The sequence below is a fragment of the Apus apus genome, chromosome 2 (genome assembly GCF_020740795.1).
Source record: "Apus apus isolate bApuApu2 chromosome 2, bApuApu2.pri.cur, whole genome shotgun sequence".
Classification (NCBI taxonomy): Eukaryota; Metazoa; Chordata; class Aves; order Apodiformes; family Apodidae; genus Apus; species Apus apus.
The window spans coordinates 126,934,888-126,958,361 of NC_067283.1; the positions used below are offsets into that span (position 1 = coordinate 126,934,888).

General features: G+C 40.6%; 1 protein-coding gene across 1 annotated transcript in view; it reads left to right on the plus strand.

The window, feature by feature from the left end:
- STMN2 (stathmin 2) overlaps nucleotides 1–19,808 on the plus strand; it is a 40,177-nt gene extending 20,369 nt beyond the window's left edge. Inside the window, exons 2-5 of the mRNA XM_051612038.1 lie at nucleotides 7,322–7,417; nucleotides 8,028–8,200; nucleotides 15,459–15,650; nucleotides 18,453–19,808. Coding sequence (XP_051467998.1) covers nucleotides 7,322–7,417; nucleotides 8,028–8,200; nucleotides 15,459–15,650; nucleotides 18,453–18,512 — 521 coding nt within the window. The 3' untranslated portion in view covers nucleotides 18,513–19,808. The remainder of the gene's footprint in view (nucleotides 1–7,321; nucleotides 7,418–8,027; nucleotides 8,201–15,458; nucleotides 15,651–18,452) is intronic.
- Nucleotides 19,809–23,474: the final 3,666 nt, after the last annotated feature.

Below are 23,474 nucleotides of genomic sequence, written 5' to 3' on the forward strand. Positions count from 1 at the left end.
TTCCACATAAACATGAGGAAAACGTTTTTCACTGAGGGGATGACAGACACTGGAACAGCCTGCCCAGAGAGGTTGTGTAGTCTCCTCTGGAGACATTAAAAACCAAGCCTGGATGTGTTCCTGTGTGACCTACTCTAGGCAATCCTGCAGGGAGTTGGGGGGTTCGACTAGATGATCTTTCAAGGTCCCTTCCAATCCCTAACATTCTGTGATTCTGTGTAACACAAACCAGCAACTTCACAACTTAACATTCTGACATCAGAAAATAAAGTGAACAAAGACATTTGAATCCAGTCACATACATTAAGTAAGAATCATAGACATGGCATCTGGAGTAGTCCATTTTAGTCCAAAAATCCATAGTGATGATCAGTAATTAAGCTGTAAATTCAGGGGCAGTTTTCAGGGACACTTGTGCCACCCTCCAATCTACATATTTGCATGTGTTTGCATCTACACACCTTAGATGCAAGAAAGTCAAGTGTTGGGCAGTCTCTGCATAAGCAAACAGCTGCTTGTGTGTTCCTTGGCATGGGTTTTCCAGCCAGATCCTGTACTGTGCTGTAGAAGTGGCATGCAAGGGCTTGCACTCAAGGACAGGGTTCGTTATTGCAATTTAACCCAGTCTTAATAGGAAGCTGAAGGGTCATATCTGTTGCTTGTATATTTTTTTGTGGTTTTGTGTTTTCAAGAAGCGATGCTAAAGTGCTCCCTGATTTCACTGCCCCCTGGGCTTTTATGAATGGTACTACTGCTTGATTCTGTTCCAAGCCATTTCAAAGCCATTTGTTAAAAAATTTCCAATACTTCTGTCAAAACCCAGGGACCTTTAGTGACCTCAGAATGGTCATGAGGGTTACCAAAATTAATGCCTAAAGCTACTTTTTAAAACTCGGAGTTGCCACAGAAGCAGATTAGATATGTCCAAGTTCTTTCTTAGTCATGTTCTGGACATATGGTAGGATATGCTGGAGCCTCTCTTGACAGAGGAAACTCAGTCATTCACAATTTCTTTTCCTCATTTTCCATTTCTTGTTTCCTTGTTACCTATTTACGGCCTAGATACAGAAATATCACAACATTCAGGGGCAGGGGACATGACCAAAACTCTGTGTTCATCTCTGTATTAAACTGCATTGCAATATACGAAGAGTGCAATTTTAAAGACTTGGTCACAAAAGAGTGGCCGCAAGTGAGTGAGGGTCCCATGCCTCCTTCCCCACCAGTGACATGTGAGCACTATAGGACATTAAAGAGGCAGTTCTGTCAAGCTCATCTCAAGCTGTTAGTACAATCTAATTTTTCCTGGGGAAACTGGGCAAGTGAACGTGTACATGAGATTGTGGGATGAACTCACACCACATACTCCATTGAGCAGTGTTTTGCACTCAGAGAGACAGTCACAAAATAAGCCCCACCTGTGTGAACCACCAGAATGAGATGTCACTCATGACTGAGTGTAAGGGATGGATAAGATGTGTTCACTTCAGAAGCTTTTGCTTGCGTTCACTTAATCGCTGGTGACTCCATAAGCCTTAGGTTTTCTGGCAATGGAGGACAATTCATTTGCCTTAAGACAATCTAATTCTTTTACCTTAGACATCTGTCTTGAAATGAGACCAGTTACTCTCTGGTGGAGCTTTTCTCTTCATTGACTAAAATGAAAGCTTTTGTGACTGCTGCAAACTCCCTGTCTTAAATGTTAGGTGGCCAGCATTAATTAAAGTGAATCCCAGACTCATACATCTCAGATGAGTGCCAAAACTTAAATGTGTAGAATCCCTATCCCTCATGTCCCATACTGAGTTTTACTTCCCCCAGTCCCATGTGCTAGTTCCAGTACTAGTTCACCATTTTACCAGTGCTCATCTTGTAGCTTTTGACAAATACCCACCAGCTATGGGGAAACAATAGCAGTTATGATCATGTAACACCATTTCATTTGACATAAAGGGATGCATCACACTACTAAAATGGATAATAAAAACACGGGCCAACAAAGTATGTCTGTTGGTATTCACAAAACGCCATGGCTTTTCGTGGCTTAAAGCATTGTCTTGACAAACCAAGAACTCTAGCACTTCAAAGGGAGCACTAAGTGAAATTTGTAACAAACTGCTTTGTCAATAAGGTCCGTGAAAAATCAATGTAAAGGATGGCTGTGGTAGGTCTTCTGTACCTTGCATTTCATGCTTCACCTGACTTGAATTTTTACTTCTGCCGTTTCTTCCAGAGCAGAAAACAAAGCAAGATTTCAGTTAAGTCTCAGCAACCTGACTTTCTCACAGGTGCCTGGCAAAGGAACATGGGGCTGGGCAGTGTTGCGGGCTGCACATTTTGACCATAGGCAATGTGCCATTTTCAGTTTCCTTCCAGGTGTGCAGAATTTCAGGAATTGGTTGACCAGTGGGACTTGAAGTGCCAAAAATCAGTAACACTTCATTATATGCAGACTGTATTTGGTAAGGCAAAGGGAATTAACAGATTTGGTTTAATCAGATGTTAATTATAAGTAACATTTACACATCTCTCTCTGCTTTCATGCATTAAAAATAGTCTTGCTTACGAACGATAGTCTCTGCTGTGACCCAGCAATCTGTCCTAGCTGTGCTTTGCCAAGGAAAAAAATATGACCCGAATTGCCCGTGGTCTGTCAGCCAGGACAGATTTTCATTGTACAGTGTAAACTGTAAAAAATTCCTTATAGCTATTGGATAACAGATGGAAACAGACAGGGTGGTTTTACCAGTGCTTTCCCTAATCTTCCTATTTCTCCCAGCAACAAGTCAGTGGTTGCTGTCTTCTAGTGGCAGCCATAGCAGCCTTCCTTATTACCTTGACTCAGTGGGCAAGTGAGCTGCAGGACTGGCAATGGAATAATTTTCTGTTAGTGGAGAAATATGGGATATATCTGAATAAGTATATTATTTGAGACCATGTAAGCACTTTTGAAGAGAAACATCAAAACAAACACCCCAGCACATAAGGAACCCAAAAAGAAAGAGCATGGAAACACTCACCCAACACAGGGAGTGGCTTCACAGTTTCTAGATACAGCTGTTAAGGGCAGTTAGAGCAAATTGTGAGATTAGCTTAAAACAACGATACTAAGGTGTGTTAGGGACTTGCTCAGAAAAAAAAAAAATGAAATTGTGAGTTTGAAACTTGCCTGAGTTTCTTCTCTGAAGCTGTCAAATCTTTTAGGGGCATTAGATAACATTTCCAAGGCTTTCTCTGCAACTCTGAATATGATGGATTTATTTTAAAAAATAGATCAGGTTCTGAAATAATCACAACAGCTCCAGAATTAAAGAAGACCTGCAAATACCAGGATATTCACAGCAAATCTCCAAGAGTTGCTAATCCTGAAATCCCTTTTGGTTTTAGCAAAAAAATCTGGGTTCTGCTCTTGCCCAACTTGGAAGCATTTAATGCATCTAAACATTTAAATCTCACTGCATATAACTGAGAAGATACTGTTGCTGTCTTTTGTCAACATTGTTCTTTCCTAGCAATTTTCCTATCAAAGCTTTTGTACAATTATGATTACCATAATTTACTTTCCTTCATTTAACTTACATAGTTAATGGAATTATATGTACCCTGCATGACTGCATAAGGAGCTATATAATTAGCAAGCCAGTTGAAACACATTTGGAAAATAAACTTTGTTGCAATCACTGCTTGTCTTCAGGGTTTTTTAAAAGCTCCACTGTAAGACAGATAATTGTTGTACCTATTTCAGTTGACACAAGAGGTCCTGTGCAGATTGCATAAATGTTGGGCAGTTGGCTTTCTTACCTAAGTGTGCTGCTGCTTTAATGGCAAAGTGAACCAGTTTCCATGGCTAAACACTAACTCCTCAGGACTTAGGAGGGCACAGCTATCTCCCTCTTTAACTGTTGTAACATTGGTCTGCCACTCTATTCAGACAACTAACTACAAGTGCCACACAGATGTAACTGGGCTAACATTACTGCTCTTTTTTCTAGTATATGGCAGTTTAAGGAAGGGACAGCTGAGCAAAGCAGGGCTTCTGCTACTCTGTGCTATCAAATAAACTGTTCCTTGCCTGGTCAAGGGGAACAAGTCACAATGTTGATGTTGGAAGCCTAAGGAGATGGGTAGTTCTTGTTCCTTGGAGGCCCATGGCCCTTGTCTCCAACAGGAAAAGCAGTGCTTCTCAACACCTCAGGAATACAATGCATTAGTCAATGCATTGCCTACTCCCTGAATCATCCCCTGAAGCAGAGTAGGACTCCTTTCCTATCCTCTCCTGTGTCATACACATATTGCTTGGTTCCCAGAGTTGCAACAGCCTCAGAACTTGCTGTGACTATTCAAGCCAAGTTCCAACTAAGGTTGAAGGACTTTCTAGGGCAAATGGAGACTTAATCAATACCATGAAAAAAGAAAATGTAATGCTCGTAAAGCATGGAAAGCCATCCTAATTCTATCAGTGGCCAGAATGAGACAGGACAATCATTTTCCCAGCGTGTTCTCAGTGTAGCTATTGTGCTGAAAGCAAACAGAGCTGAGCACGTTCTTATCTTTCTCCAGACATGTTTTGCAGATGACAAGCTAGGAGAACAAACACTATTTTCTAATTGGTTTAAATGCTATTAAAAACCAAGACATACTCAATGTCAAGCAAAGATAAAAAGACAATAACAAAGGCCCCAAAAGACAGGATTCCTAGGACACTGGTTTGCGTGCCCCTCTCTGTGAAGATATTACAAGGTATACATTATACTAGAGACTTAGCAAACCTTGTACAAGAGTTTAGTGTTCAGCTTGGTCCTATCTTTAGCTTGCAACACAGCATCCATTTTTTGTGTGTTTAGCAGCCTCCCAGACAGCCTGCAGGATCTCATTGCATCCACTCCACAACCTTCTTGCTGAAAAGGATGCAATTCTGGTGGTGTGGGGAGCCAGCTGGGCAAGCTCTCCTCAGAGGACAGTCTGGACTACCACACCTGTGCTCTTAGAATTACACATGCTGTTAAATGCTTTGTTGGATGGAGGCCTAAATTACCATATCATTGTGTTAACAGACATGAGCTGGACATGATTTGTCTCTTCAGAGGATTTTTGAATTCCTATGTAGAAGCTGGTACTTACGTTTCCAAGCAAAAAACTTGTCAAGTCCAAGCTTCCATGACAACCTCAGTGCACAGAAAGCAAAGTCTTCAATACAGCTCTTGCCCTGAGATGCTGGCTTTCACCAGTGGTTTCTGTAAAGCTTTATTTGGGTGGGTTATTTAGTGTCTCTGATTAGACTGCCCCCTTGCAAAGCTTAAGTACATTAATTAATCAGTGGCAGTTAGAAATCCATTCCTGAACTGATGTATCATAGAATCATAGAATCATTTAGGTTGGAAAATACCTTTAAGTTCATCATTAAGTGCACTGAGTGTGGGACCCAGCACTTGTCCTTGTTGAACCTCATACAGCTGGCTTTGGTACATTGATCCAGCCTTTCCAGGTCCCTCTATAGAGCCTACCTTCCCTCAGGCAGATAATCGCTCCTGCCCATCCTGCCCAGCTTGGTGTAAACTTACTGAGGGTGCACTCAATCCCCTGGAAGAACTGTAGTTCCCTGGATCCTCCTTCTGGCCCTTGTTGTAGATGAGGGTCACATTAGCTAATAATCTCCAGTCAACTGGGACCTGCCTGGTTAACCAGGACTGCTGATAAATTATGGAAAGTGGCTTGGTGAGCACTTCCACTAGCTGCCTCAGTACCTTTGAGTGGACCTCATCCTGCCTCATACACTTGTGTGTGTCTAAGTGGTGTAGGATGTTGCAAACTATTTCCCCTTGGATTATGTGGGCTCTATTCTGCTTCCTGTCTGTCTTCCAGCTGAGGGGAATACTAAGCTTGGCTACCCCAGGAACAGCTGCTCTTACTACTAAAGACTGAGACAAAGTTGGCATTAAGTATTTCACCTTTTCCTCAGCCTTTGTCACTAAGTTTCCCCAGCATCCTATAAAGGATGGAGATTCACCTTAGCTTGCCTTTTGTTCTTAATGTGTTTATAGCAACATTTTAATTGGCTTTTTATAGAAACATTTTTAATGGTTTTTTACAGCAGTGCAGTGTCATTCAAATGCCACCATTTTGAGCAGCACCTAAAGGCTCTCAAGCCCTCATCAACTTCAGGGGTCTTTGTGAGTAGGAAAGTATTCAAAAAGCCAAAAAGCACAATGGCATATATGACAAAAGATGAACAATAGTTTCCTATGTATCCGCAATTTGAAGGTCAAAGGTCTGATTTTCCTTTGGTAACATGAAGAATTAATTTGGTGTAATCTGTTAAGCACAATACTTTGAGCCTGAGTTATATTTTAAGCCATGTTTTCACTTGCTGGCAGCAAATGTTTGTCTGCCTCTATATATATGATTTCAATAGTAGCAGGGATCTGTGTGTGCCAAGATGAATTTTGAAGCAACCACCCCCTAAATATATGCAGTGTGGGCTGTAGCTAGGGTATTGGCCCAGGACCCAGGAGAGCTGCCTCTAGTCCAGGGTCTGTCATTGACTTGCCAAGTGACCAGATACAAGACTATTTTCCTGCTGACAAGCTGGGATTAAGGTGAATGGAGGACATTGTGTAGTGGTTGGTACCACCATTCTGGTATCACCATTTCTGAATCATTACAAAGTAAAGGTAACACTGTAAAGGTAAATTGCAAGGGTATTTATTACATCAGCAGATATATGCTAGACCTGAGTATGGAGGCAAGTAAACAAGGTAGGAGAAGTTTTGTTTCAAATAGTTACGCATATGAAGGACATTATGCAAAGGATTTGGTAAATGTATCCTCATTTCTGGTTTTATTTTTAATTCTCTGGATGACATTTTCATTTGTAACACATAATGTCTTTAGCATCTGCCTATGGCAACACACAAGCAGCATTTCAGAGCTGTTCTCAGTTGCATTTGGGTACGTCAGAGAATTTGTAAGCACTTCATTTCTCTCCACCTGCCAGAAGAGAGTGGAGTGATGGCTCTCTTCCAATGCTAAATACATTTCCTGGTAGCCAGTGTCACTTTGTATAAACGAAAGAGGTCTGCCTGTGCTAGACCCAAGGCTGAGGTTATGTAGGAGGTAAGATAGTCTCTGTAGTACTGGCCATCTCATGTATGATTTGGTAAAGGCTCAAAGTTCGGAAGAAATATTTGAAAGTAAATATTCTAGAGAAGTCTGCCAGGTGGGCAACAGAGCAGATTTGCTGGTCCCCAGACAGTCACCTCAGTTAGAGATTCACTAGAAAATCTGGGAAAGTGAAGCATGCTAACAAGGTCTCTCATTTCAGCTTACAAGGAAAAGATGAAGGAGCTGTCCATGCTCTCCCTGATCTGCTCCTGTTTTTATCCTGAACCTCGCAACATGAACATCTATAAATATGATGGTGAGTGACTTTCACTGGAAATCATCCTGCATGTCAGATAATGTGCCAGTGCTGGGAAATTACTCAGTTCACCATCCCAGTCCATAGTGTTACTCAGTGGAGGTTTTGCTGACTTTGGCTATTACCTTCTATTCATTGCATATTACTAGTGACGCTGGATATGGTTCCTAATAGCAGCTAACTAAACTCTTAAAGTTAGCCCTCTAACACTGAGCTGTACTTTTCCTGCTACCCATTTGAGAATTCCAGCTCTTCAAAGCTGACATAACTCCCAAGGAAACCAAGAGAAGATGAAAGCATGCTTAAAAAATTAATCAGTTTGGGAACTGCTCACAGGAGTTGTGAAATGACACAGCAATAAGATTCCAAAATTGCTGTAAATTTTTATCTGTATGAGATTAAGATATAATCAAGCTATTACTGATTAAATGAAACGTTCTTCTCCTGAGAAGTTTTCAGCCCATAATCTGCCATTGCATTTAAAATGCCCAAGGCAAAGATGATAAATCTTCTGTTTGTGCTTCTGATCTTACACTGAAGTCTGCACTGCTTCTCTCCTCAATACCACTGAGGTATTGAAGGACTCACCATTTCTCACTTTGTTGTGCAGACATGGAAGTGAAACAAATCAACAAACGTGCCTCAGGCCAGGCCTTTGAGCTGATTCTAAAGCCACCATCTCCGGTCTCAGAAGCACCACGAACTTTAGCTTCTCCAAAGAAGAAAGAACTCTCTCTTGAGGAGATCCAGAAAAAGCTGGAGGCTGCAGAGGAGAGGAGAAAGGTATCATTCCTTAAAAAAAAATGCTAGTAATTGAACGTGACTTAGCATACAGAGTAACAGCCAGTCCGTCCACTGATGTGTTTTCTGTTGCCATCACTGACTCACAGTGGCCTGCCTAGACAAAAATTGACATGTTTGAAGAAGCAAATTACTTCACTTTCTTTCAGCAGCTTGCAAACAAACCTCACTGGTTTTGGTACTTGGGAAGTACGCATCACAAACTACAGGTAGCTTTGGACAGGAAACCCAAGTGGGTTCAAATATGCATGCTTACTGTGTGAGTGGAAGTTGTTCATTCAGAGCATCTATAATAGTTGCTGAAAGCCAGGACAATTCTTCTAATGTCTAAATTAAGAGATGGTTGTCCAAAGAGTTGCTGTCTGAGCTACCAGATCCTGACTCCTTGTAGTGCCCGTGGAAATTACTCACAAGGCCTGAGGCAGATGAAAAGTCTTGCTTATGCAGCATAGAGGCATAGCAGCTCTGACTAAAGAGCATTCTGGATCATTCACTGAACACCTGAATGAAGATGCTAGTGTAGCACACCTACGAAGAGAGCCATATCTGGCCAACAGTCTCAGTAGTGCTGGAAGTTGGCCTTGTAGGGTAGACTCTACGGAGTAAGTCTTCCCTTCTTTATGACCTTACTAATAATGGTAAAGCCCTGTTTCATAATCAATAAATTATCACATGGGGTTTGCAAGGGTTGTTATACCTTCTTCACAAAGTTTAGCACAACATGCAGCAGGAAGTCCACATAAACTATTTGTCTTTCATCATGACTGATGTGTTGAAGAGGTCTTTATTTGCTCTTAAGAAAGAGCTCGCTCAGATTGCCACATTTTATTTTCTTTTTTTTCCAAAAGATAAAAGGCCAAATACCAGATCAGGTAAGTTGGAGGATGACAGGCAAAGCCAATGAGACACTCACCATTGCCAGCCTGGGTTGCCAGTCTGAAACACAGCAGTGTTCATTTAGCAGTGTTCAATCATCAGTTCTATTACATACAGACAAAAAAATACACACAAGTCCAGGAACAGCAAATTTGCCACAGACAGCACATGGAGCAGCTCCAACAAAAGCAGCTCACTTGTCCTTTCACTCCTGTCAGACTAGATCAGGGTTGCTTCCAGGCAACCCAATGCAGTGATTACATTGGTGTATGGTGAGATGTGAGTCCATTGAAGTCCATAAATCTGTAGCATTGACAGGTCCTTAAAAGCTGGTGCACAGTTTTAATTTGCAGTGAAACATGACTATTCTGGACCTCACTAATTTGAATGATTCATTTAGGTGAACACTGCAGTGTTGCCACATTTGCCATTTCCGCTGCCTTGCTAACACAAGGCTCTGCTTCTAATGCACAAGTATTAGCAGTATTGCTTCTTTCAAAGAAATACTTCTGCCTGAGTATTTGTTTCAAAGGACCTGACTGTGTGAAAGGAATATACATTTGCATTAGCACCTGCCCAGAGCTATGAGCTTTCACACACCCAAATGATGATATGCCCCAAAGACTCGGTCTGTGAAGTGCCTCTATACTGAGTACGAATTCTCAAGTAAATATATGGACACAGAATGAAATGGCAGCAATTAAGAAGCCTGATATTATGCACAGACTTAGTGGAAAATAGAAATTGAATGTCCCAGATATTTAATTCCATTCATTTCATTACTGTTCATTTCTTCCTAAAGAAAAACTCATTATGTGATAAACTAGTAATCAGTGATAGCAATACAGACACTTGCCATTTCTTCCCGTTGGAACTATATTAATTTTGAATTAACATGTAACTGAGTTATTTTAATAGACAGGATCCTCCACATTAGCATTGCAGCAGAAATAGCTGGGAAAGGAACAAAGAACAGAGCAGAAAACTCCATTATCTCATTGATAAAATCCTTGGTGTTCCCACATCTCAGCTATTGCCTTCATTTTTGGCCTGAAAAGGACTATATTGCAGAAAAGGATTAAAAAGCACACTTTCTGACATCTGGCATGACATTTGTTATCATACTTTTCAATCTATGTATGACAGCTGTCAGGCATGAGCATTCTAGATCATGTCCTTCCAGCACAGTTCTAATTAAAATAAAGTATAACTAATGGATGAGAATTGCCTTTTGGAAAAATACTAATTGATTTCACACTGTTTAGGAATTAGGTTCTGTTCTGTTAATTAGGCAGCGTTCATTAAAAAATTTTCTAACTCATGAGAACACATACAGCAGTACACGCACCTCAGCAATCTCCTACTTAGGCAGTTTCACCTGAGGCATTTTTTTCTTTTCCACCACATGGCTAGAGCCATTTGGGCTAGTTACAGATTTCTCCTTTCCATTTATAGAATTCTCTTTACAGCATGCCATTTTTATCCCATTATTTTTTTGGTATATGTGTGCTGTATTTTCCCACCTTGGTAGATAATCAGAAAGATCTTTTCATCCCTCTCACTTAAGAAATTACAGCACAGTGACATTGTAAGCGGCAGCAGTTTATTTCTTACAGAACCTTTAATATTTTTCAATTTTTATCCATTAGCCTTGAATTTTTAGCTATTATTACATTTGATATACAGACTTCAAGAGCTGTATGCTGAGTTATGTATCTTTATTGCTCATGTTCAACTTACTAACATAAAAATGAAACACCAAAGGGATGCATATTTCTACTAAACTTTAATACTGGGAGAGAAATAATTTGTAATTAAATCTTCTTCATGACTTTGCATTGGGATGTAATTGAATCAGGCTTGTCCCTGGTGCCTAGCAAAGAATGCAGAACAGTCATAATTTTTAACTTTCATGCTGTTGGATATAGACTTACAGCTTCATGAGGTTTTAATATCCTTACTATGAAATGCTGCAGACAAGCACCCTGGGCAGCCCAGCCTGGGAAGGGCTCGCTGTGCTCCCTGAAAACATCACTAAATCAACTCACTATTTCTTTCTGATGAAGAAATACCTAGGCTTCACCTTGGCACTTACATTGCAATAGGAGCTTTTAATCCTGTCTTCACATTATGCCTCATTAATAGTATCTTGTAAATACACACTACACTGGTGAATATCAAGGTTAATGCAGCTTCTGCTGAACAATTTAATTTTTAAAAATCCAGCCAGTGAATGAATGTGTTATGAAAGGGGAGATCTTATGACTGTTAGCTTGCCTCATCCATCCTAATAACTAAGGATCCTAGTAGCTAAGGTGAATATATTCAGGCTGAAATTCCCAGTTTAAAAGCAGTTATCTGAGCCCATTTATTGCTTAATTTTATCTCTGCATAAATGACTTCAATATTTGGATGTGTATGACAAAGAAGAGTAGATAAATGTGAGAAAATAAAGTATTGGTTACTCCTCAGGTAAGCAGAATTTTCTTCCTGTGAGTAATAAATTAAAAATATATGTCTTTCCAAGGCAAATTTCCATAAATAATTTTGCTCACTAAGTGAGTGTTTAGTTGGCTGCATCTGTCTTTGGCCAGCTAAGTATGAGATGTGGATTTCCTTTAGAAGCACTCATCTCTGGAAACTGGGGATCCACATGATCCTTTAGAAATATGATATGAAGATCATAGGAGTTTGCCTGCATTAGCTTATGCTTAGCACAGCAGTACATTTCTAGGAGCAAAGGTATCTGTACCAGGAATATTTTTCAACATTTTTATTCCTCCACATATAGCATAAGATGCTGTAACTGTAGCTGCATTGATTATGTCTTGTTATATTCAAGAAGTCTTCTGTATATTCCACTTGAGTACTACTTTTTTCTTTCTCCACCATTTCATACTTTTCTCTCCTTATTAATTTTCTTTATCTTTCCATACCATTTCCAGCTTTTTTTACTCATTTTCTCACAGAAGCTGTACAAAAAGCACTTAACCACAAGCCATTCTACCACAAGTGTGGTAGAACATGGTCTGTCAAGGATTTGAAAATATCTTTTCAGCACCTCAAACAATACAATGTTGAAAATAAACTTGGAATAAAAAAAACTTCCTGTGTCTGTTGGAATCCTGGATGAAGACTGTGGGAGTCCAAACACAGTGATAAAATGCCAACACAAACATCAAAGGGAGTTTATTAATCCCTGCCCCTCTAGGTATCTGGGGCCATTCATTTAGCCATTTCTGGATGTGCAGTGGACTTTGCACAGACAGGGTGGCCAAGTTCTCTTGCCAAATGTGTTCGGAACAGAAAATCATTTGACAATCCAGTACACACAGACCAACTGCCTTCCAGAATTGTTGTGAGGGGCTTCCAAAAATGGTCTGAACATCAGGAAAATGGGCAGAACCACAGCTGGGGTACAACAGCATTAGAACATGGGCATCAGTCTAAATGAGACTATTCCATTGATGCTTTCTGGCAGGCAGGGGTGCCCCTTTGTTTTGAACCTGAAATGGTACCTTGAACTTTTTGAGTGAGGAAAAGGAATGCCATTTAAGGCTTATCATAAAGGAAAGTGGCATTAGGGCTGTGCAGTCAGTTCCTGAGGCCTGGTTTAGCTTTCATTCAGACTCTTACTGGTGCCAGCACAATTTGCATCCGGTAAATACTTCATTAGAGTATAAGGATTTTCTTCATTATCATGTGTTAGTGGACAAATTACTTTTGAATGTGCTGTCTGCCAGCATAGCCTCCAGAACAGTGTGTACTTTGATATGGAACTCTATTTTTTAACTGTTCTCCTGGATTTATTATAATAAGAAGTATTTCCAGAGGCAAAGGGTTTGAATGGAAGAAAATAAATCCTGAAAAATGGGCAAGTGCCCCAGAGTCTCAAAGGCATTTTGTTACCTCCCATTGAAAGCCAATGTTCTTTTAAAAAATACTGCTTACAGGCACAGTCCAAATCCTACTTTTTATTATAGCATCTCCCAGGACCCTGGATATGTCCTTGGAAATGTCTGTTTTACAAATCTGAGTATGCTTGATTTTATAACACATTCTATATACATATTTAAATACCATCAAATGTTAGCCATCCAAATTAACAAGTCACTTCTTACACATTTCATAGGAAAGGACATCACAATTGGTATCAAGAGTATCTTTTCTCTTTAAAATCCCAACAGGAAGTGAAATAGATTCTTAGATTATCAAAGTTACTTCTAGATCACTTAAGCAAAGGGTTCACAAAATTCGCATCAGCAACCAAAATTTAATGACAATAACTTTTCTGAAATTTTACAGAAGATTGCCATTGAACAATAAATCAAACAGAAAATGCAGAATAACTTCACAAGCACTGGTCAAACTGAGCCACTCACATTAGTCCAAAAATGGAAAAGGAAGATGAAGATATTAAATTATTTCAGTTTTACATTTTATCAAATCTTTAAAATTAACTTTTTTACTTTTTGAAGTAGCTTACAGTTAAACAAATGTTAAATACCAAGTATCTGAAATATTTTGTTTCAAAATAAGCTATTTTTGTTATATTAAAATTATTTATGCTTTTGTCAAATATATGGGACTTCTATGATTTTCCAATAAGTCTAAAAAATCCCTTCTTTGCCCAGCTCTTTTTCCCTTTAGCTCATCCTCCTTCCTTCTCCACCAGTAAAACTCCTCTGCTCTTTGCTGTGCCTGTCTGGGGACTTTTTGTTCCCATTTGCAACATCTTTTGACCTGCACAACAGTTATTTTCTCTGGGTTAAAGATCCGAAAAATGCTTGCTCTATTACTCTCTGTTCAGTATATGCTACAATTGAGGTAAGAGCAAGGAGGAGGCTGTATAAGGTACCACTTCAGCAGACCATTCCCATCAGCAAGTGCTCCAGGGATCAGAGTGTGAGAAATGAGCCCTTAACTGCAGTCAGGCTAGGGGCAAGAGCAAAAACATTTAACTGGTCAAGATGGATGAAAGCAGCTTTGTCCTCTGATCTCAAGCAAACCATTACAGCCTTGCAAAAACAGATGTTTTTTACTCCTTGCTGCAGGAGGTTCTGCCTGGCTTTTGCAGCCTTTTCTAGAATCTGCTTTCTTTGCCTTGTCAGTGCATTTGGCATTTTGTGTCTTACCTTCATTAAAATTCTTGGTTTCTCCTTCTAGTTGAATCTCACTCATGTAGAAGAATTGCAGCTTTTTTCACTCCAGTTGAAGCCATATGATAGAATTTAATTGGATTCTTTACCAGTAATTGTAATTATTAGTTAAAGCCTTTAATTTAGGCCTTAAACTAATTCATTTTTGTGGATAACAATGGCAACAATGCATTGTGATCTGTGCTGAAATACACACTTAGCTTCCCAGAGCCACATTTCATTCCCTGTTTTCTGTTTGCTTCTTCTGCTCCCTCTTAATTTATTTTATCCAAAAGCGTACAATGTTGTTTATTATTTCCAAATAACCCATCTGAAACATACTGTCTTTTAGACTAGACTTGCCTGGAGCATGGGCCCGATGCTGCCAGTTCTTTGGCTTCTCTCCTGGGATTAGTGGTTTCATGTTAGTAATTTGATGTAAAATAAACAACAAAGTTTATGCTTCTGAGCAAAGCGTTTACAAAGAAGAATAACGCATTATTGCACGTAGGCTGCAACTATTTGATTCCTACCTGCAGTTTTCATCTGTCTTGCAAAATCTGAATTTTAAACTTAAAATGGCTCTTTTGTTTTCTATAGAATAAAACCTTATTTTTAATTTTTCCCTTCCTAATCAGTAAGATGAAGCCAAACATTAATATAATGTCCCCATAATATAATGGGGAAAAAAATATCATCTGAATTGATTCTGTTTGTCTTTCACAGCAGTGAACTTCAAAGCCTGCTATTAACTGTCCAAGCACATTAGCAGATAGTCCAGCCTAGGTAAAAAATGCACCTCTCCTGTGGTGGGAGCCTCCTTTTTAACACTCTACATACCTTCAGCCCGCAGTCCCGTATCTCTACAAATAAAGTACTCACAGCTCATAGGCTGCAGCTGTCAGAGGTTGAGCAACCACCGCAGTAACCCGAACAACCCAAGGCAGTATCATATGACAGCATTTTGTGTTTACAGAAGTGCTTTGGACACTGCTCTGCTGCTGCCCAAGGCACGTACCCCACATTTAGCCAGTGCCTCTAAGCCCCCATTGTTGAAGTTAATCTGGTTTATACAGAGAAGTGATCTTTCCACACAGTGCGGGTAACAGCAAAGCAACAAACTTTACATGGTTTCCAAACTTGGTGAGCTGTTTGCCCTATGGGTTGGGGGTTTTTTTGGCTCCACATGAGTATTTCATTTCAGCCTCATGTCTCCCTGTTTCCAGTCCCAGGAGGCCCAGGTGCTGAAACATCTGGCAGAGAAGAGAGAACATGAGCGAGAAGTGCTTCAGAAGGCTTTGGAGGAGAACAATAACTTCAGCAAAATGGCAGAGGAGAAGCTGATACTGAAAATGGAACAGATCAAAGAAAACCGTGAAGCTAATTTAGCTGCTCTTATTGAACGTCTCCAAGAAAAGGTAAACACACCACACTCCTCACCTTAGACTAGAGAGGAAGATCTAATCCACATTTTTAAGAGGGGCTGTGGGTAACTCTTATATCACTTGCTGCACTTGAGAAATTTTTGAATCAGAGACCCTGATCTAAACCACCACTCACTTTTGAGAAAAACTGAACTTTTATAATCACACAGTCACAGAATGTTTGAGGTGGGAAGGGACCTCTGATGGTCATATGGTCCAACCCCCCTGCTCAAGCAGGGCTACCTAGAGCCAGTTGCTCAGGACCATGTCCAAACAGTTTTTGAGTAACTCCTGGGATGGAGACTCTACAACATCTCTGGGCAACCTGTGCCAGTGCTCAGTCACCCTCACAGTGAAGAAGTGTTTCCTGATGTTCAGAGGGAACCTTCTGTGTTTCAGTGAGTGCCCATTGCCTCTGGTCCTGTCACAAGGCACCACTGAAAAGAGCTTGGCATTTTGTACCCTCCATTCAGGAATTTATAAACATTAATGAGATACCCCATCCCCCTGAGCCTTCTCTTCTCCAGGATGAACAGTCCCAGCTCTCTCAGCTTTCCCTCATAGAAGAGGCTGAGAATTGCTCCAGTTCCTTTAATCTTCATGACCCTAACTGTCTTCAGAGAAAGAATGATTTTTTAGTTTTTAAAGAAGTGCTGTGAGCAAATGAAAAGTCTCTTGTGTTTAGGTTTTGGCTTTTAAGAAAATCTATTGATCAATTCAAGCAGTTGCCCCATGTCTGTAGTTCTTGGTTTTTCAGAGGAGAAATATGGAAAAATACAGGGAAAAAAATATTTCCTATGCATCAAAAGGGGCCTCCATAAATTTTTACAGCTAAAAGCAACTAAATTTTGGCAATCCTTGAAGTAAATGGGTAAATTACAAACTCCACCATGCAGGATCAAGAGTGCTCTTCTCCAAAACAACCCTTCTGCTCAAGAGAGGGAAACATACAGAGAAAGATTTAGAACTGTTAAGAAAAAATTACTGTATGAGCAATCACTTTTTTCTCTCAGTGATGAACTCTATAATGTGATAGTAAATTGACTAAGAGAAGAAAGTAGCTCTCAGTGCTTTTCAATGAGGTCTTCCTCATAAACACTTCTGCTTCTTTGATAAAGACAAAAGCCTCAGAGAGCAGGAAAGAAACAACAGAAGCCAAAGAATGATGTTACAAGAGACTACGCAAATGGGATAATTCTTGAGCTTAAGAACTGTACTCAGCTTGACATTTTTGCATTAGATTAGTTTGAAGGCACATACCCCCAAGATTATGAAAACAAAGGGAAAAGCCAATTAACCATCACTGAAGTCCAAAAGAAATGGAAAGGACAGCTGATCCATCTCTCTGTTGTAGTTTAATGTTAACAAACTGTTAAGCCCCATTTCTCAGAAATATGATGGCATATGTGCATCCAAAGGAAGCTTCTGAATAAAGATGACAATAACTTATTTGGGAACATTTGTATATATCAGTAATTAAAAATAGTGCAACTATACAATTTACCAACACAAAAGTAAACCCTGAATATGCAAAAAAAAAGGAGTAGAGAGATATCTGGGTCCCAAGCTTCAGAAGTTACACAGAACTGTAGATGCCCCAAGGTTTTTGGTGTCAAGAATTTCCTACAATCAAAGATAACTTCTCTATACTGAAATTAACAAGAGCAAGGAACAAGTCTCATAAAAAAAATTAGCATTCATAATTATGGATCTTATAAGAACCTGTGATTTACAGAGTCAGTTGATGCAATAAGCTGTCTTGGCCCGTGATCCATAGACCAACTCAAACAGTGAAAAAGTAACTGTTTACTTCAGTGAATTTTCAACCTTTAAAAACACTAATGTAATGAAATACCTAGGGAGTGCCTTAAACTGAAGGCAGCTGGGGATGGATGTTTGCTTCTGTGGTCATCTTGTGCTTGTCATTTGATTGGCAATTTTTCAGTGATCAGACAAAAGAGGTAGAAGTCTGATATTTTGACAGTTGAAAGGAGAGAGGCATAAACCAAAAAGCCTAAAATCCAGACACTGACAAATAAAACAGTTTTATAAACACCCCAAGTAGAACATTCCTAAGTTAATTAGACAGTTGTTGCTTTTGACCACAGGCCCATTTCCATGGATGTGGCTGAAGCAAGTCTAAGTCAATTACGCCTGCTTTTTAAAAGGGATGACAGCACAGCTGGAAGTGGACAGAAGGATCTAGTATTGACTTTTGGTAACTGCATCCTGCCTCCATCATAGCCAAAAAAAGAATGGAGAGAACAGATGGCTTCATCATTCAGTCTAAGGGGATGTTTGAGATGTTCAGATTGACCTTTCTTGGTGGAACTAAATTATTGAACCTCTGTTCGTGATTCCTACATGCTACAGAGAACACAGTAACTAACACTTCTTCTGCATACAGTGTGCAAGCAATTCAGTGAAGTCAGATTATCTTTCCCTGTGTTTAGTTTTAACATCCAAGAACTCAAAGGGCAGATGTGAGCATGTGGCACATTTTAGTCTGCAAGCAGAATCTCTTTATATTGGCCTTGAAAATGAAACTCTTTGAGATGCTGAGGATTATAAATAACACTGTATCAGACAAAAGAGTGAGGTCCAGAGCATAAGTAGAACATAAGCATTGAACATGGTGTGGTGGGTGACACCTTCCTGAGTTGCATCCTTTAGAGGTGGTTGTACTGTGAAGTAAGTTTTGCACAAGCATCAAATGCACAGGTTGTTGTCAGGAGGCTCCCCAGAGCAGGTGGAATGAGAAAGAGGTTTTATTTTTCCCTTCTTGATGTTTTCCAGGAGAGGCATGCTGCAGAGGTCCGTAGAAACAAGGAGCTCCAGGTGGAACTGTCTGGCTGAAAACAGTAATGGTGGATGTGACCCATCCCCACCATTAGTAAACTCCCCCTGCCTATATTATTATGGATCATGCGATATCAGTATGGGAAATGTATGACATGGTTTAAAATAAAAAAAAAAAAATCAAGAACTCAATAAAAAACTTTAAAAAAGAAACAAAAATAAAAACAAAAACAAATGCCGTCTCTTTGCAGAATGATTTGCTTGATGTTTAAAAAACTTGGATCTTATTTTGTAAATACTTACATTTTTGTTAAAAAATACAAGTATTGCATTATGCAAGTTATTTCATAATCTTACATGTCCTGTAACAGGCTTCTGATGTTGTCTATTTCCACTCGGTTGAATTTGCTGGGTCTGTCCATTAGAAGCACCTCATGTCTAATTCCATTCCCTGCAACTTTCATTCCAACCACCACGAGGTCAGTAGTAGTTCTACGGTGCTAGAGACCAGTCATTGCCTAATAACCTAGACTGCTTTGCCATCAATAGGCTTTGTTGGAACAGTGACTAGATCACAAGTATCATGACTTCACATTCAGGTGTCCAAGACAAAAGGCTCTTAAAATGTAGTTTCTTCAAATGCAATTTAGCTACAGGACTCTGTAGTGTGCTACATAATTGAGGTTAAATCGCCACAGGCAGTACTTGTTGCTTCTTTTTGAGGTGAGAGACAACAAATACAGCTGTGCAACAGATTGACAGCAAGTGGGATCAGTTTGAGGCAAATTCAAGAGGCGCATTGTAACCATCAAGCTATGACAGCTTCTGGATGATGCCAAACAGCCATACAAACGCTAATTGTAAAGTGAGCTTAATTTACCACTTGAAAATTTATTGATGGAGCAACTACAAACATCAAGTGGCTTTTATCTGTAGGTGCCATGATCTATTATACTTACCTGATGCAATCACATTACGTGTAATAGTACAAGAGGCTACCGAATATCTCACCTGGAACCCATGAGCCAGTAGTTACCTTTTCTTTTTTTTTGACACTGCTGACTTCCATTCATCATGACCTTTCCTCTTCAGTGTTAGCCAACCCTACCTAGTGACAGACATCTAGGACCAAGAGGGCTGAAGCAGGAGGAATGACTAGACAGGGTGCTTGTGCCAACTACAGTATCACCAAACCTAACACATCATCCCCGAAATAGCTGCGGTTTTGAAGTTGTCCCTACCCCCCTGGAGGTTGCTGCCTGCATATTCTACTCTTCATTAGTGCTATTTTCCTGTATGTCATTGTGAGCAAGCTGTGATTAATAAAGAATTGGGGTTCTGTGAACTGAAAAAGGGCTTGTCTCTTCTCTCGCTCCATTACTTCTCTGACATGTGCCCATGTGAGCTGAAAATATAATGTAGTCATAAAAGCACAGAAATGAGATTTAAATAAGACCTATTAATAAACCTACCCTATTTATCTCCTAATACAGGGATAACCCCTGCTATGTACTTTTCCGTGCTTAAGCTGGTTGTTTTTAAAGATTGCCATCTAAACTGAGTCTATAGATGTGATCTCTAGCACTGAGTTTATTAACAAAGAGAAGGCTACACACACATGCATTAATCCTGACTCAATATTAGCAAAAAAAAATTAATCTGGGGAAAGGAAAGTGAATAATGCAACTCTGGGCACATACATGAATAGCTGCAGCAAGATTCTGGCTGTTTAAACACTGACTTTCAGGGTAAAGGATTAATTTACAGGATATACTGAAAAACAAAAACTTGCTAGGGAAGCTGATGAAATGCAGAGATGAGATACAAAGTTGAACTGAACCCCATTTTAGAACTGGACAGATGATTGAGAATTACCTCTAGGATTATTTTTCTGATTTACACTCATGGAAGTGGCATCATTTACTCGGTCTTTCAGAGCAATGGATTTCCAAAAGGTCCAGATCTGCAACAGTCAGTTGCTGACGCACGCAGCCTGTTTTATTTCAGAGCCAAGTTCTGCCCCTGGAAGATCTGGCCTGCAGACAAACCCAGCAGATGCTGACCCAGGCTCAAGGCTGCAAGCCCAGCTCTGTGTGCAGGGAGCTCTGCACCACAGAGTGTGAGGAGTACTCCAACTTGTCTTTCTGGCAAAATTACCAGAAGTAAATCTGGCAGAGAAGCCAAATAGCAAGCTTTGGATCAGGATGTCAAGAGCTTCAGTGTTGCCAAGCACTCAACGTTTGTGTATTGTTTTAAGCCCTACTGAAAAAGGTCATTCAGTCAAGCTTGTATTTCAATTTAAGACCCAGGATCTTGGTCTGAGGGTCCCTGAATTGTTGTTTCATTTCCCAATGTCAAGTCACTCACAGTTTTCCCCATTAGTTTATTTAATAAGCTCTGGTTGTGCTTCAGGTCCCTTTCCTGTTTGTCCCACTGGCTGTGCTTGCTCACGGAACAGACCAAGAACAAAGCTCTGTCCCGAGGCCAAGCAGGGCAGCCTGCCTCACCTCCCTGGGGCTACACTCTCTTCCTGCACAACTGAGGGCATCCACATCCAAAGCACCTGTTGGGATGGTCCCCAACGCATGCTCATCCCAGCACAGACCTGGGAATTGCCTGGGAAATGCTTCTCTGCAAATACCAAGACTGTACCAGGGAAATGAGTGAAGAACAAGACGGTGTGAGTGGGCACTATACACCCACGACAGAGCCTATGCTCGCTCCTCTTATTAGAGTTCATTTTATTAATCTAAAACTACCTTTTAAAAGCCTGTTTACAACTACACTGCATATTTCAGTGGCAAGCAGAGAGCTCAGGACTTTGAAATAAAAAAAAAAAAATTAGGCAGCTTCTTTGGTTAACTGTAGATGCCCAACTAGATGCTGTGAGCTTTAAGCAGCTGATGCTGCAAAGCAGAGCATTTTTCTTATGCTTCCTGACACCTCCCGAAGGACAGGAGGGAGCCTGGAGCGCTGGCGTTGCACCACGTAGATGCTCCCTCCTCCCGCCAAGCTGTATGACAGCTCAGCAGCCTGGCAGAGCTGTGCTGCACACCCAGAAAGGTGAGCTATGGCCTTCACAGGTCCTGGGACTTCCCCGCTGAGGAGGGACTAGGCTTGTGTTCCGATTAGGCAAGCCATCAGTTATGTCAAGGCTGCCACAATGTGACTGCCTGAGTAATCAAAGAGGAATGATCCAAACCTGTCACACTTCATGTTGTCCTACTGAAGCCATAAAATTCATGCTCAGTGTGTCCCAGATCAGAAGGCTTGGATGTAGGGGTTAAACCCATCACTGATTCAGACCTTGAAAACAATGCCTTTTTTTCCCCTTTGTTATCATGTTTCTTGTCATGTTGAGGGTTTTTTTTTCTAATGACTGGAAAAAAATCCTAACCCCTCTACAGCCACAAAGCAGAGAGCGATAAGGCCTCCTCTCAGTCTGCTCTTCTTCAGATGAAACAACCCCAGTTCCATCAATGCTCATAAGACTTTCTCTCCAGACCCTTTTCCAGCTTGGTTGCCCTTCTCTGTAATCACTCCAGCACCTCAATGTCCTCCTTGTAATGAGGGGCCCAAACTGAACACAGTATTTGAAGTGCAGCCTCACCAGTGCAGACAGAGTACAGCGGGACAGACACTTCCCTAGTCCTGCTGGCCACACTATTCCTGTACAGTGGCAGAAAGAAGGGAGGATTGCAGGGGAAGAGGCAGGCCCTACTTCCATCTGGCAGCACACACACCATTCTAAACACATTTCAACAGTGGAAGGAGGCATCATTCACTCAGGAGAAGGGATACTGCGAGGGAAGTAGTAGGAGACTTTTAGATAATCTTCCCCATTCCTCAGGGCTGGTGTCACAGTGATGCTGGTGCAGTGGTGCCATGCAGTGGTCAGTCTTGAGAAAAGAGATCATCTCTAAATACATCAGGGACTGCAAGGATTTCTGCTCTGAAAGATATCCATTTACTCTGCTGCACAGTTCACACTATGTCTCTTTATAAGGTAGATGGTGGCTCCAAAATCTGAAGACTGAGTCCAGACATTTTCAGGTTTAACGACACTTTAACACAAGTGGCACAGCCATGGAGAGCTGTAAGACCAAAAAGGGCTGATATTTTTGTGATGAACAAGGAGTATCCAGAATTACAACTACAGCAACATCATCATCAGAAACTCTTGTGACTCTGAGAATATCTGCATGAGTGAAACTTCAAGCATGTCTAGAAAGCAACAGGAAATAGACAGTTACCAGCTCAAGAGGGAGACAGAGGCAATGATAAAAGCAACATCAAAAAATACAAGGAACAGCAGGAAAAGCTAGCATCAAAACCATCAGCAGATCAGGGGCTAAATGAGCAATGAAACAACTCACATTTGAAAAGCAGAGCTCACGTCCCAGCAGAGGAGAGAACATGGTCCCCCTTGAAGCTGCCACCCTTGAAAAAAACAACTCTTTCTCCACTCCCACCCCAATACTTAGAACTAGGGCACAAGACAGAAGAGTCTAAAATCCAGCCCACAGTACATATGTAAATATAGCCTATAGCTCTGACAGCAGCAGAAACAAGAGTCTGCTATGGACTCCCCATGGACTAAGGGGTTCTCCAATGTACAATAAAGTGCCTGAGCTTCAGGCATTCATAACTACAGTGTTGCTGATGCTCTGATAGGATCTGAGCTTTAACTCTTCCTCTGAGGAAGTTAATGGTGGTTCCTTTTCTATTCAAATATGCACAAAGACCCCAGGAATCCATGTAATTTATAATTTACCCAGGGAAACGTTCACCTTCTTCAAGTTTACAATGTAATGCCAGCCTCTCTTTCTTTTGTGTGGTAGTTAATAGTTGCTGGAAAATGTATTCCTACTGTAACAGAGTGGCTTTGGTCAGATGTATCCTAGAAAAGGAAGCCCCTGGGCAGCTCCTGAAGAAGAAGGACATGAAAAGCATAACTTATCCAAGATACAGGCTAGATTTATGAGATATAGGGAAATAGCCGAGCTATTACTTTATTTT